The sequence below is a fragment of the Ciona intestinalis genome, unplaced genomic scaffold (genome assembly GCF_000224145.3).
Source record: "Ciona intestinalis unplaced genomic scaffold, KH HT000047.2, whole genome shotgun sequence".
NCBI classification, from domain to species: domain Eukaryota; kingdom Metazoa; phylum Chordata; class Ascidiacea; order Phlebobranchia; family Cionidae; genus Ciona; species Ciona intestinalis.
Genome location: NW_004190369.2, coordinates 181915 through 197246, shown reverse-complemented (window position 1 = coordinate 197246; position 15332 = coordinate 181915). Strand labels below are relative to the sequence as shown.

Genomic DNA, 15332 nt, shown 5'->3' with positions numbered 1-15332 from the left:
TCATTTTGGCAGCATTTTCGTTGTTAGTGCTAAACTTCTCGCATGCTGTCACACACAACTCCATGGCTTCCACTCTCATCTCTTCAGGCATATCTGTGTGCCGTATCAGCGGGTAACTGTGCAACCGACGAAAATCATGAGGTTCTTCTTTCTTTGCTTCTGTTGCCATTGTTTTAATAAAGTTTTTGTTTAAATAATAAGCTCTTCGACACCTGAAAATAGATTTTAGAGTTGTCATACGATTCTCCAGATACCATGTTTGTATAGTTTGTAGGTTGGTTGCAGGTAAGCTGCAGTAGACTTCGTATTAAGGTACTAGGTTACAATTAAAAGAAGCATCGGCGCTAAGTTGTTAAATACCAGGGTGGATCTGCCGTGATATGGGAAAGTTAAAACACAACATCAAACAAACAACAGGTCTGGCGAAGTGGTTAGCGCGCCAGCTTGTAACCGCGATTGTGACATTATGAATCGTTAACCATAAAGGCGAATAACGGTGACGAAGCATGTTTTCGCACATTTTCAAAGTTAAGTTTTAACACAAACGCCCGACTTTTTGGCAAACATAATTAGACAGCAGGTATCAGTTAGGCCTACAGAACATTTTGAAACCAAACTTTTAGGTGGCCACTAGCTAAAGGAATACCCCCGTCCCCCGTTGCTACTATTGTGGGCGTATGTGTCCTTGGGCAAGACACTAAGTTGTTCTTACCCAGTGATCACTAATGGGTTGTCCAAATTATCAGCCATACATAAAAAATCCCCTCCTTAAAAAATCAACCATAAAGTAACACACTGTGTTATTACGACTGTCATTTACCGGCCACACAGGGATAAAGTAAGTTACATTCATACATTCATTTATTCAAACATTAAGTTCAACATTGGGGACAATAGTATTTCATGGTGCAATAACAGGATGGGCAGCTACAAGATAATTTTTTGAATAAAGAAACAAACATAATTAGTAAAACAAGAGCAAAACAGGGCGTTTAAGTTGGTTATAAAAACACAAGTTATTGGTGGAAAACGTGGCTACTTTACTCTAGAGTTAGACCATTTGATATGAAACGATTGACTACAAAAAAAATCAACGTAACGGCGAGAAACCGGCATTTTACCAGCACGCCTGTTTTAAACTGCAGTAGCGAAATTGTTAAATATGGGATCGTGATGTTAACCTCTAGTACTTAAGCACTTTATTAATGTTTTATAGTAGTTATACCAGTCTAACCAGAGAACTAAACAGATAAACACTTCGTACAACTTCGATCGAAAAGACGAATTGAAAGTTTCGCCCGTTGCTATGATACGTTATGGTCGGTGGGTGGCGCTGCTTTAAATTATTTTACATAGAGGGCATCGTTATGCCTTGTTGTTTGGCGTTTTATGCAACAATGTTAAATGAATGTAACTTACTATATCCTCGCGACGTCGGAAACAACAATCGTTACAACGAGGTGTTCACACACCTCGTACCAGCTTTCGAGTTACCATAAATGTTACTCTATTGGGACTTTACTATAGTGAATGTAATGAATGTAACTTACTTCATCCTCGCGTGGCCGGAAAACGACAGTCGTTATCACACGGGTTTAACTTCTCGTGCCAGCTTACGAGTTACCATGTATGTTACTTTGTGGGTGATTATATTTTTGGATTTTTTCATTTTTATGTATGTCTGATAATTCAGACAACCCATTAGTGACCACTGGGTTGGACCAATTGTCGTTAAGTGTCTTGCCCAAGGACACATACGACCACACTGGTAGCAATGTCGAGCCTTGAACCCATTACCTCTGGGTTACAGGCAGCCACGCTAACCACTTTGCCACAGCACCGGACCGTAAATCTATTGCAATCACAAGTGGTGTGTTAAAAATCTTAAACATAACATACAATGGAAAAAAACAGAAATCACTCATAATTTGATTTTTATTGAAAAGATAGCAACACACTTGATGAATAAGCAAGTATAAACTTTTAAACAAACATAATAGCATTGAAACACTTCGATAAAGATAATGAGTGCAAAATATATCTCTCTACAAACAAACAAACTGTTATACAAGGATGCAAACTTACTGTTAACAGATTTTGAAAAATTTTCCATATAAAATGTGTATCCCAAATAACAATACAAAAAACTCAGTCTGAGCCTTATTCGTAAACCTTAAACATAATTGCAGCAAATTCTACATTCAATTAGGTAACATGTGAAGGAATGGATGTTTATGCAGCAGCAAATTTTATTGCTATTACACACAATTGCTGTAGTTTATGGCACAGTGGAAAATTAGTGGTCAGATTGGTCCAGATTTAAAGCAAAACACTGTTTAGGGCGTGAGCGAAATTATAGATTACTTTTTAAAGGTGTAGAGAAATTTAGTAGAAAGTTGGTGGCACTTTAATTCAACCACATACAAAAGCTGCCAATTTTAACAGTTTATATTGGTTATGTTGCATTTACATGCCAGAATGTGCCACCCTGAATTTGGCAATCTGAAAGTGGGGATGAACCATTTCTGTGATTATTGGAGGTACAGCATTACAAAGGGGACGGAAAATAACAAATAGTCGAAAACAAGCAGCAGGCATGGCACCGTGGTTCAGTGACTTGTGCATTGGGTGTTTATACAGTTTCAACAATTAAAATGGCTTTATGATAGATATTTGACAATTCAAAAACACATTTTTGATCACAAAAATACTCGTTCAATCAATTTAGCGTACCTAATGTTTTAAACAGAAAATAAATGTATAATTAAACACAAGTGTTTCTATGGTGTGAATAAGAAATTCCGTATGTAGCACAGTATATACGTCGACAGCTTGATTTTAAAACAGAAAAAATAAACTAGGAGCAATAATAATAGAAAGATAAAGGAACAGCAAGATAGGAATGAACTTTGTTCCATTTTAAATGATAAGATGAGAGCCTGTGGTTTTAAAGAAATTCCTAACTAGTTAGTTTCAAAACAAACATAAGAGCCCAAATGAAAACAAATATGTCATACATATGTGGGCTGTTATGTTTGCAGTTGTACTAAAACTGACCAGAAAATGATTAAACATATAACTTCTTAACTTTATATGAGACTCTATTTGCGGAAGTGTTTTTGAAAGGATTTTTTCTTCCACACAAGGCAGATGGTGCAATAAGAGCTGCTACCAGCGGCTGAATTAACAGTAAGCCTTGCACGCAGTATATTACCTTACACAACATCGGGGCAAATTTGTTTCAGCAACCTTCCTAAGACTTGAGTTTTGTCAGTTTCTTCTTGAAGTTTTTTTTCCGCATCTTTCTGCCTTGCTTCAGTAACTTGCAAAGCACGCATAAGGTGGGCGTTCTCACAATACAAGTCCTTTACCAACAATTCGTTCTTAGACAGCTTGTTGTACTGTTGGGGATAGTTCAAGTTTTAATCAAAGTGTTAAATTAGGAGAAAATTCCAAATTTTGTTATAAGGCCTGTCATTGCCCCACTACCCAAAACAAAAAAGTTCCATTTTTTTAACACAATGAACTCACCACATCTCTTGTCTTCCTCATCTGATCAGTTAGTTGCGACCTTGTCTTATGCAACCTCGCTCTCATAGAATCCATCGCTCCCTCACTTCCACTGGATGTTGCGCTTCCTGTGTCACTACAACATCCCGTGTCGTTCTCTCCATCCAGAGTAAAGAGTCTCGATCTTGAAGGGAGGTTGGCATCCGATCCACGAGGGGAGGAAGACTGGAGGAGCTCAATCTCCTGAAAAACGAAAATGGAATTTTATTCTTCTTATGTTAATGCAGTTGTTAGAAGAACATTAATTAAAACATTGAAGAGAATTAGCAGAAAAACACTGAATGACTAAAGAATAATTTGCTGAAATAACTGTAACAAGTTACTGTCGTTTAAACACGCTAAAGGTTAAAATTACTTAAGTAAAAGGTAAAAGCAAGTCGGGTAAACCATCAAGACAATATAAATTAACTCATACTGCAAATATTTAAATCGCATTGAAATACTGCTAGAATAGAACACCAATACATATAAAGCCTGCCTTTTTCAATTCTTCTATCTTCTCTTCTGCCTCCCTTCTTTCCTTACTTCTCTCCTCTTCAAGTCTCTTATATTTATTCCTAGGAGATGGAACAGGAGCACTCAGGTGTTCACACTTGGCTGTAAGTCCAGCATTTTCTATGCGGTTTGAAAGTCGTTCTTTCTCAAGATTGCGAACCTGTCAACCAAGCGACAACAATATTTTATTTAAAAATAATTTGCCAGGCATATTATAAACCTGGAAAGAGATTTTCTGGAAAAAAAATAATAAAAAAGGAAGTAGAATGTTTGGTGACGTAGCTACAACACAAAAGGGTAGAATTCCATGCTTGTTGTCACTGGCCTTGTTTTATACATAAGACAATTAACAGTAATTGCTCCAACCCAGTGGTTACTTCGGGTTTTTCTAAATTGTCCCCAATATAAAAACAATCACCAACAAAGTTACATGGCGGCAAAACCTGTATGCAACGTATTTGATGTTGTGACCTGCCATTGAATGTGTCCCTGTGCAAGACACTTAACAGTGTCAGTAGGGATGGCTGAGACCCAAACTATTCGGATTCCTACTATTTAGGGTCCATTTTGATCGAATCTGAATATTCGATGACCTCATTTAACCTAATTCACTGTGGTGAAACAAATGAAATTGTATAACGGCTGCATATCCACCTCGTTTTTATTGGTAACTTTCTATTGTAATGTTATCTGCGCACCGGGAGATTGATTAAAAACCTGTCAATGAACGTCAGCCGAGTGCAGATAAAAGGCGGCGCACCGCTATTGGCCACATGCCTTTAAAGGTTTACTAGATTTTTACACTATTATACACATGCCTTTAAAGGTTTACTAGATTACCAAAATTACAAAAATGACAAATTAAAACGTTGGTAGATGTCTCGGTAGGAATATGATCAAATTTAATTGAAAATTCACTTTTCGTTTTATGATACTATTCGGATCCGGATTCGGCTCATTCCTAATTAACGGTAATTTCTCCAACTCAGTGGGCAATAATAAATTGCTCAAATTGCTAAAAAAACAGGTATTTAATTTTCTTTCAACAGCAGCCATACCTTTTCCACCAACACAATATTTTCTTTCTTAAGCTGTGAGTTCTCAGCCTCCATAACCTCGGTGTCAGTTTGTAGAAGCGACATTTCATGAACTTTTTCACGACTGCAGTCAAGTTGTTCAGATAGCTGCATTGGAAATATATTTTAACACTTTATTTATTCTACTCGAATGAGGTGGGACCTGAGTTTAAGGCCAAGCTGGCACATTACCCAAATACCCAGTGGGGCCACAAGCCGCATAAAAAAAAGGCTGAACAATACATGATATACCAATACACAAATACATAACACAATAAACTTTCAAGCCACATAATGCATTTTTCCCGATAAGTGGTGTAAGGTTTAGAAAAATAAGGTAAATAGTTTGGGAACCAATGAAACATGATTTGTAACAACCTGTGCTTTCAGTGATAATATGATTCCCTCTTTCTCCCTTATTTTCATGTTAAGGTCCTTAACCATTTCTTCTGTGTTTAACTCTGCTTTCATCTTAACTTTAAGTTCCTTAGATTTCTTCTCCTCCTCTTCGAGGCAGATACGAGTCTTTGATAGCATGTCATCCAAGTACTTGTTCCTTGCCTGTGAAAGAAGCAAATATTTTTATTCGAAAAGCAGACATTTTACAAGGCTTGCTAAATGGCAGAAGAACCATTACAACAAAATAAACGTTTTAAATACGGTATGAGCTGAAAAATAATATTTTACAATTCTCTTGGTAGCAGAAATAACAGAACATTTTTATTCAATTGTCCTAATTTTCAATGTAAGAGGGATATAAAGTCTTAGTTCTATACTACCATAACCAAAAGCTATTTAAAGTGGGTTCCTCAGTATAAAATTATTCTGGATGCATTCAGCATTGTGTTATAATTTTATTAATAAAGCACCTGCAGATCTTCAATTTCACTTTGCATTTCATCAATTGCAATACTCTCTTTTTCTTTTTTTTGCATGTTCTCTCTCTCCAGTCGGTCACTCTCTTCCATCAGCTGCCTTTTTCTTTTTAATTCTCTCTCAGTCTCCTCAGCAAGCTGCAACCTTAACTTGGCTGTCTCTTCACTGCAAATAATACAAGATTGTAACACAAGAAAAAAAAAGCTAATAAAAAAAATGTAAAAGGATTGATATAAATTGGTTTCAATAAAAAAATATAGCTTGATTTTTGTGAACCACTGATGATACATAACATACATGCAGTTATTCCATTTCACCCACAGGCCAATGTCATTCACCAATTTGGAAAGATTAATACTATGTCAATTGTAAAAACACAAAAGTAGTGATTGGAGTTTTAACCAATCGATAATTTTGGAATGGTCAGTACTTGTATATAATCCATATTCACACTTTTCAACCCACCAATTGCCAGTGGTATTACCTTAATTGCTTCCTCAATTTAGCTTTATCACAATCCAACAACCTCCTAAGTTCCAGAGCATCTCGTTCAAACTCCTCACGTAAGCCCTGCATACGATCTTCCATCTCCTTACGTTCCACTTGAACGCTTTCTTCAAGTCGTTCTAGTTCGCTGCACATTGATGACTTCTCCATGAACTATGCAATTAATAAAAATAAATACTTTATTCTAGTCCAGCTTGATTATCAGCCAATATTTTCAGTTTTCAAACTGTATCAATAAAACATTTTTCTCATTTTTTCTCATGACACAGGGTGGTTAGTGACCAGTTTCACCCTTAACTTTAGCAGCCCGATTTTCAAGATTACATTTCACACAACTGTTTTAAGTGTGAAATGATTTATAAACTAAGCGCAACACAAAAAAATATTCCTACACCGTTTTGCCGAAAGCTTATAATGGTCTGACTCAACCCCTCATTTTTACAAACCTGTTGCTTCTCAGACAACAATTTATCAAGCTTTGATTGCAAGTCATCCCTCAATCTTTCCACCGCCACCCTGTGCTCCTGCTTGAGACGAGTGATCTCTGCCTGATGTTCCTTCATTACTTCTTCCAACTTCTCTGTGCTGATCTTGTTCTTCATATGATCCTCACTTGCAGAGGAAGAGGACCTGGATGACAACAACATGCAGATGACTGTTCCTAATAGTTTTATAAATACACTAATAGCTTTCAACATTCTTAAACCTACAGAACACTTATAATATTTATAATTTATGAGGACAAACTGAAAATACGGCTAATCCCAATAAAGTCGTGCCGTATTCGTTCTTTAATATCATCAACGATTGCCACAAGTTCACTTCCAGACTTATTTTAATATATTTCAACTTACTTTTCAAACTTGGCAATAATATCTTGGTGAGCAACAAGTGCTTCACTATGTTGTAACCTTTCAGATTCAAGTAAACCTGCGTTCCTCTGATTGGCTCGCTGCTCCTCTGATAATTGTTGCGTAATAATTGTTATCTCGGCTTCCATTTCATTTATCTAAAATTAAGGATTTTTTTAAAAATTCAGTAATGATTAATGCACTGTTAAAGATGTATGTAATAAATCAGGTGTCTTGTTTAAGACAATCATGTTATATTTTAACATTTAAATAGGCTCTATGTTGAGTTATAGCATATATCATCATCTTATACACCCGACACATATTCATACACTATATGCTTACTATCTACTTATAACATAGATGTCATATAAACCATACCATTCCAAAACACTGCAAAATTTTTCTAAGGTACAAAAAAGGAAAGTACATGCACTTTATTCCCACTGCCAAGCTAGTATACTCCCACACCCCCTATATACCTGTTGTTCATGTTTAGCCAACAGGGCAGACTTCTCATTAGCAAACTCCCTGCATAAATCAGCCATGTCTTGTTGACCAATATCAACATGGCTTTGGCTTGTTTCCTTCAACTCAATGTATTTTGCTTCCAACTGAAAATCGAGTTTTAAATGTAAGATGTTTGAACATCTATCTGAGCCCAAATAACTGCAGCATAATAATTTACCTACAGTACATAGCTTTTAACTTAAAGTATAGAATTTTAACATCTGTTTTTTTAATAAACAAACTAAAGCTGCCCAAAGCTATTATAGAGCTGTAGCTATGTTTGTGTTTTCACCATTATATGAGTCTGTTCTGTTGGATAATAAAAAGTTATAGAAACCATCTTATATTGATGACCACTTAGCTTTCCTTTGATAAGCATTAGGCAATTACATTTGAACAGCCATGTACAGCCTAAGGCTATCTTTACACTTCGGACTTTACCAGATACAATTTTTGCATTATTAATAAATGTGGCATTAACATAAATAAGTTGTCTACCACCCAAATATCAAGTAACAGAACCCACACTATTACCACACCTCATCTTTTTGCTGTGTCATCTCCTTCAATAACTGCATCGTCATGATTTGCTGTTCCTCTATCGCCCGGTTATCGTCATTATCCCGAGGTAATGACGACTTGACACTTTCCAGTTTAAGTTGATAATCTTTTTGTAATTCAGCTTTAAGCAGAGCCTAATATAAAATATTTAATCAATTTTAATTGTTGCTGGGAAAGGATCAGTAATTCATGTTTAATGCAAATAAAAACACAGCTTAACATATAAACACTACCAAACACTACCGCTTTCGTACTAAGTAAAAGCTGCAAATTCTTAGCTAATCCACTTGAACACATAACTGACATGTACAAGTAAAAGAGGGGCTGCATAATCAGCAAACTCATACAATGGAAGTTCACCCAACAAGATATCATGTCACCCCCGAATAACATTCATACCCCACCCACCCCTTAAGATTTATACGTCAGTCGACTTTAAATTGATTTTATTTTGCTTAGAATAGAAAAGACACCACAACATATTACCCAACACCCTATGCCACAACACCCAATACACCCCTTTATAAAGCACAACCCACTTTCTCCTCCATAAACTCCTCCTGCCTCAATCTCCTCTCTTCCTTCAGATCCTCAAGTTGCCTCTCCAGCTCCACCATCCTCATCCTTGTAAAGTGATCCGAGGAATGATCGGGATGTGAGAACCGATGGTGGACTTCCAATCCTTCACCCATTGAGATGCCGTCTAAAGTCAGATAAAACAAAATGTTGCACCGACAAAATGAATAAGCCAAACTGGTAACTTGGGGTTAAACTAAAATCACTGAAGTAGAGTCTAGGCCTGCAACGCACAATTAGGCACTCCTACCAATTTTTCAAATACGCTATTCGTATTTAATGCACGACCACTCCATGCACGTATAATTTTTCGACGTTGACAATCACTACAATAATTCATGAAGAAATATGTTAAATTTGACCTACATTCATGATCATTGCAACATAACATCAAATTGCTGGTAGCCTTATCACATGCGATAGAACAGACAACCACTTAAATGGAACAGACAAAATATACACGGGACGAATGGAAGTATTTATAATTTTTTTTTTAATAATAGGCATGAATGTTGTTGTAACTCTAATCTTCTTATTATTCAATTATAAAGCAAAGTTGGCCTTTTTGACATAATACCAAGGAAGCAGCAATAAAATGTTATCCGTAAAACACAACTTACCACTTTCCATATCACTGTAGTCCTGGCTGGTACGATCAAAGTACTCTGATGTTGATCCTCTTCTAAGAGCCTTCTTCCTCTTTGGTGAGAGGTCGTCTTTCAAAGTGATGTTGTGCTCTCTAACCGCCTCCTCTTGCCTGATCTTTCCTCTAAGATCTTCAACCTCAATCGCAAGTTCATCATTTCGATCAGCGAGGAGCTAATAGATTAAAATCAATGGGTCATGGGTGAGTGGGTTGGTTTATTCATCAACTTGTGGCGATAGTCATTATAACACGGGTTTTATGTCATACCCCTAATGCCCACTTACGGGTTACCACGTATGTAACTTTATTAGTAATAATTTTTTTGAAATTTGTTTTATTTGCTGACACACACTCCGAACCTGGAGTGGCATATTAGTAGGCCTGCTTTCCAGTTTTATGGTTGATGGACTGTGTTTGGAAAACAACAAAAATTTTCTGTGTTAGACAGCTTCTAGATCTCCCCATATTTTAACTAGTGGAACCAGGTGTAATTGTAAGCGTGATATTTGAGTGATTTACATGCACAATAATTTAAAAAGCTGAGACAACTACACCGAATGTATACTAATAAAGCCGCCTATAATGGTATCGTTTATTATAGAACATATTGGTTTGTAGAATGCAGATATCAAGTACACTCAACATGTCTAAAACAAACACAAATCAATATTGAATGTACTACAAATGGTGCTCTAAACCACACTAGGTTTATTGTTTGCAGAGATATATCCGTGTTATAAAGAAACACAACCCACCCTACACTGAGCCTCATATTCCTTTATTATCATGGCAAACTTTTCCTCTTGTGAAGTGTTCACGTTGTGTGTGTCGCAAGTCTTGGGGAAAAGAAAATAAGTTTGAAATAATTTAAAAATGGGTAGTGTGAACTGTTAATACCAAGTATAATATATTCATACACACATTACCCGGTATGATAAGCATGGCATTAAACTTTACCATTCTTAACACAATACCATACACAAAACTCTATACACACACAGCATATTGAGTTAGAACAGTACTATAAGCTATAAGCATCAGATATATATTTCCACCTTAGCAGTAAGCAAGCACTCCAAATCCTTCCTCAACCTTTCCGCATCTTTCTCGGACTCACTTAAACGATGACAAACACGAGATGACTCGGCAGAAAGTGAGTCATTCTCTGTCCGAAGAAGTTCAAGTTTCCTCCTCAGAGAGGTTTCAGTTGATTTCAAATTGTCTGGAAATTTTAAGTTTAAGATGCAATGAGTTGAATGAAGTCATTTTCCTGCTCTTTATTTATTCATATATGGTTAGGTGGCCTACGCGCTGTGACATGTCAGTGATGTCACAACAACGACACTGACATGTTGGAGTGGAGTTCCAAAAGTCTAAACTAGTTTTTACCCTGTTGTTAGGTGTTTAAAGAAACAAGCAAAGTATGTTGCATTCACCATATTAATCAATCAGGTTCCCTATGTTTGACAACTATGAGTGTAACTGTATCTTATTATCGTTACTTTAACAACAACAATCATATGAGGGTTTTAGCATCAAAGCATGACTTATGACATCACCATAACATTCATTACAACACTATCATGACATCACCAACTCACCGATCTCCTTCTGCAGCATCTCCCTCTCCCGATCCGATGTTGCCATCATAGCTTCCCTCTCCCTCTCGAATCCCCTCTGTGCGGATGACAACTTCTTCACCCACTTCCTCTCTATCCCGCTCATCTTCCTCTCATTCTGTTGATCCATACTCAAATACCGATCATCAACCTCCTCCACAAGCTTGGAGTTCCGGATCTCTGATCTTTCAAGGTCCTCCCGCATCTTGTCTACTTCTGAACGATTCTGATCAACCTGGTTACTGCAACAAGATTTCCAGTTTTAGTTTTGGTAACTTTTTAAAAATTGTTATTTATGTTCAACTTATATATATATTTAATTAAGTTATGTTGCTTTTGAAAAACTCTTTTTTATTGCCGTGCAAATACATTTTTTGCCCCAAAGTCAAGGAAATAAAAACAGTAGCCTACAAAATTTTAAATAGGACTCTAAATATAAATATTGTTCCTCCAGACTAAAAAATCAATTATTGCATTACTTTGATAGAAAAATAAAACTTTGTGATTTCTTTTCCAGCTTGACTATATTATTTATTTATAAATGATATTAAATTACTCACAGATTTAACTTCCTGCTGTTCTATTAACAATTTATAGCTTCTACCCAAACCATTTAAACTATATAGCATAACAACAACAACCACTTATATATATACCCTGTGTTCAATTAAACATGCTTATATAATATACTAATAGTATACTAATAACTTCACCTAATGCAGCTTTTAATTTCTCACATAAGCAAAGTTATTAAGCACCGTATTAACATGCTACTGTAGCAAATACTCTTCTAATGCTGTATAGGAGTGGCCCATGTTCCCCATTATGGACACTTTAATAGATTATCAGAAAGTTAAGTAGGCTTTAAAAAAATAACTGGTAACACTGCAAAGTTATAATCAATACACAGTACTTGAGGTGGAATAGTTGGCTTCTGTAGCTTGCTATAAGAGCAATAACAGTGTTGGAGCATAGATCCATGTTGCCTGTTACTGTTGGTATGAGGGAGAGAGCTTCCTTTTCAAGGACTGTTGAAAGCTGGTGACCATCTAAATATGGCTCTTCAAAGTCAAGAGCCTGTTATATTCAATATGTGAGTTTGGTTTCATACGCTAAACTTGACAATGGGCATTTAATAGTTGAAAAGAGCAGCACACTGTATAGTGTATGTATTAATTCTGAGTTATCAAAAAAGGCACAATAGAATTTTTTAAAGGGAATTTTAACAGGTTTAGATAAATATATATTTATTTAAGTGTTAGTTGCAACAATAATATAGTGAAAGTTCAAACTTCAGTTACCCACATAAATTACCATCTGGTTTGTTAGATTATAAGTCTAGTAAAACATGAACAAATGAAGAAATATAGCCTACCCCGGACTTGTACCCTTCCAAATAATAGCTTAGGTAATACAAGATAACATAAAGTTTACATAAAATATATAGAGAATAATAAATTTAAAGGTTCGCAATATGTCCAATATAGACTACAAGTACGTGTAATAAATTAAAACCAACTGAACAGATATACCTCCAGTATTAACATAGGGTTTTCCACACCTGCTTCCTTCCATAACTCACATACATGTTTTAACTCAACAGAACCTGAGTTATCGTAATCAAGAGCAGAGAAGAATGTTCCCTTATTCACTTCATTCAGTATAACACTTGCACTGGAAAAGTCATTCAAAGAATCCTGGAAAATATGGTTGTATAAGGTACAGTACATTATATACGGTATACTTTTTTAGTTGTTCGGTATATCTCATTTTAGAAAATTATCGATTCTTTGGGTAGCTTAAATGGCGGAATGTTATAAGTTATAACTTGTGGAAGAATTGGCAAATTATTCGTTAAAGCATTTGTATATTGCTGTACTGCTGTTGTTACCACACAAATTGTAATATTTTGAAATTGGTACCAAACTTGTATAATGCTTTTTTTTGTTTTTTTAAACTAACAGTGATAAATATACTGCTGAAAAACAATATTAATTTTATAGTTGCCTACTTGCCTACAACTACAATTAAGTCATTATGAATTGTTGTTCATACCATTACTTTGATTTATTAAGGTAATCCTAGTACATAACTTAAGTCCTACACTACTATACAAAGCTTTCATCTTTGCCTGAATGACTCTGAATGCTGGTAATCTAATTTCAACCCACATTGTTATCAGTTGACAGCAGAGCTTTACGAAATTTCTTTTCATTTTTTTCTTTAATAGGAATTTTCAAAGGTTGGTTTAATCCATTGGCTTCAAAGTAAGTCCCATTTTCAGTATAACCCGCATCATAATAGCGATTATTGTCGTGCTCTGTTTCATCTGATGAAATCATAATGTCAGATGACCTGTAAGGTGAATATAAAAATACTAGATGTTATTTGTCTTTTTTAGTTACATCATCCAAAATTAAGAAGCGGGTAAAAGAAAAAGACATCACAATGACATTATGATAGTCAAAAATTAAATCAGAACTAGTTCAAGATGTGAATAAAAATCATACAGCATATCACCAATCAAACCTAATGTGCCACATAACTAAGATGACATAAAGTGTCTAAATCAAATATAAGACACCTCACACACAGAATACCATTGGCCTGAAAACAACATACTTGTACAGTAGTTTGGAATTACATTACTAAACCACTCTCCACACTCCTACTTATTATATATATAGACATATTAACCCCAATACCCCAATACCTGCATGCCACGTACCATTGAACAGTAGCGGGTCTATCATTCACTTGCCCCTCATCATCCACAGAATAATTAACATCTTCTTCTAGGTTTGCATGAATGTGAGGAACAGATTTTCTCCCATAAGCCCTTCCCCCTCTCACCAGTCTTGGCTTCATCTCTGCCATAAACAACATAAATGCTTAGTTCTATAACTAACATCAAACCTATACGTATGGTATAAAGCAAGCTTAAGTAGCAAAACAAACTTAAGAATTTCTTTAAAAAAAGTAAGTGCTTTGAGTGGTTGGAATATATGTATTTGTCCAATACTGGTAGAGAGTTTTATATTGAAAGAAACTTACTTGATCCTCCAATGGCCAAAAAACGACAGCCATTATATACACCTCGCATATTGCCAATATTGGCAGAAAAAAGTAAAAGATCACAGAAATCAGTTAAAATGTTTAATGTTGCTTCATATGAATTATGGACATTCGCTAAATTGATATGCTTGAACAAAATAGCAAAGATATAAAAGATATGATCTAAGAAATGTATTTTTAATGGCTAAAAATCTTGACACTTGATTTATGTATTACTATTTCAGACTTCAGTTACCTTCTACTTGAGGTTCCTTTATGACATCATCATCATCATCATCATCTATGCTGACATCATCATTCACTTCGCTTAACACAGCAACGAAACTTTCACAAAATCTTTCGAAGGAGACATGGCATAAGTCAGGGTTTGGCTTATGGTCGGTTGGAAGAGAAAGATGGAAGATTCGTTCAATGCATTGGTCATTAAGTTGCAACCTGAACAGCATAAAAATAAAATAAACCATTACTTATAACATTCATGCAGAATATTACAACTACAACAAACCTATAAAAGTTCACCATTAATGGTATTTTTGTAAATAGAACAATAATGCAATACAAAATAGAAGAACTGATGAGCATCAGTAAAGTTACATGTTTTAAACAGTTTGTTGGGAAAACATATAAAATGCTACACTGTAATTGGAAATTTTTATTCAATTTTGTAAATGTGGCACAATATACGTTACATTTTATCATATCAAAACTTTACCGTTTGCATAATCCTTGCAACTGACTTTCGTTCAATCCTGTTTTATCATGGTCTCTAAACTCGTTGAATATTCCTTCGAGTTGTTTTATATATTCGTCATCTTGTTCCATACTTACTGTCATATCCAGACCCGTTTCATGTTTCAAAAAATTACCATAGAACAATCTTTTTTACACCAAAATTGTTCAAAAACAAACTCGGCGGTAAGTTTCTGTTTGTTTATAAACGAAACTATGGAATTAAAATTCAAGCTTAAAA

General features: G+C 35.4%; 2 protein-coding genes across 2 annotated transcripts in view; one reads left to right on the top strand and one right to left on the bottom strand.

Moving 5' to 3' along the window:
* LOC100175212 overlaps nucleotides 1–15332 on the top strand; it is a gene marked incomplete at its 3' end in the record, with an annotated part of 276802 nt that overhangs the window by 79631 nt on the left and 181839 nt on the right. The window lies entirely within an intron of this gene.
* Nucleotides 2535–15315, bottom strand: LOC100186835 (ninein-like). The gene is made up of 22 exons (XM_009862811.3): nucleotides 15075–15315; nucleotides 14598–14797; nucleotides 14016–14157; nucleotides 13459–13642; nucleotides 12820–12984; nucleotides 12201–12364; nucleotides 11270–11529; nucleotides 10724–10890; nucleotides 10424–10504; nucleotides 9643–9841; nucleotides 8986–9149; nucleotides 8425–8580; nucleotides 7858–7989; nucleotides 7379–7533; nucleotides 6971–7154; nucleotides 6502–6677; nucleotides 6011–6182; nucleotides 5520–5702; nucleotides 5124–5249; nucleotides 4049–4225; nucleotides 3532–3753; nucleotides 2535–3401 (listed from the first exon to the last, which is right to left on the bottom strand). Exons 1-22 carry the CDS (start codon nucleotides 15194–15196, stop codon nucleotides 3216–3218), a joined length of 3717 nt encoding a protein of 1238 aa, XP_009861113.2. The 5' UTR covers nucleotides 15197–15315; the 3' UTR covers nucleotides 2535–3215.

Excerpts from the sequence above, each read along its gene's own strand:
- LOC100186835 (XM_009862811.3), bottom strand. The coding sequence starts at position 15,196 with ATGACAGTAAGTATGGAACAAGATGACGAATATATAAAACAACTCGAA. Across the intron at positions 9,842-10,423 it reads AATATGAGGCTCAGTGTAGG|CTCCTCGCTGATCGAAATGA; the intron begins GTGGGTTGTGTT and ends TTAATCTATTAG. Across the intron at positions 4,226-5,123 it reads ATATTGTGTTGGTGGAAAAG|GTTCGCAATCTTGAGAAAGA; the intron begins GTATGGCTGCTG and ends CTTGGTTGACAG.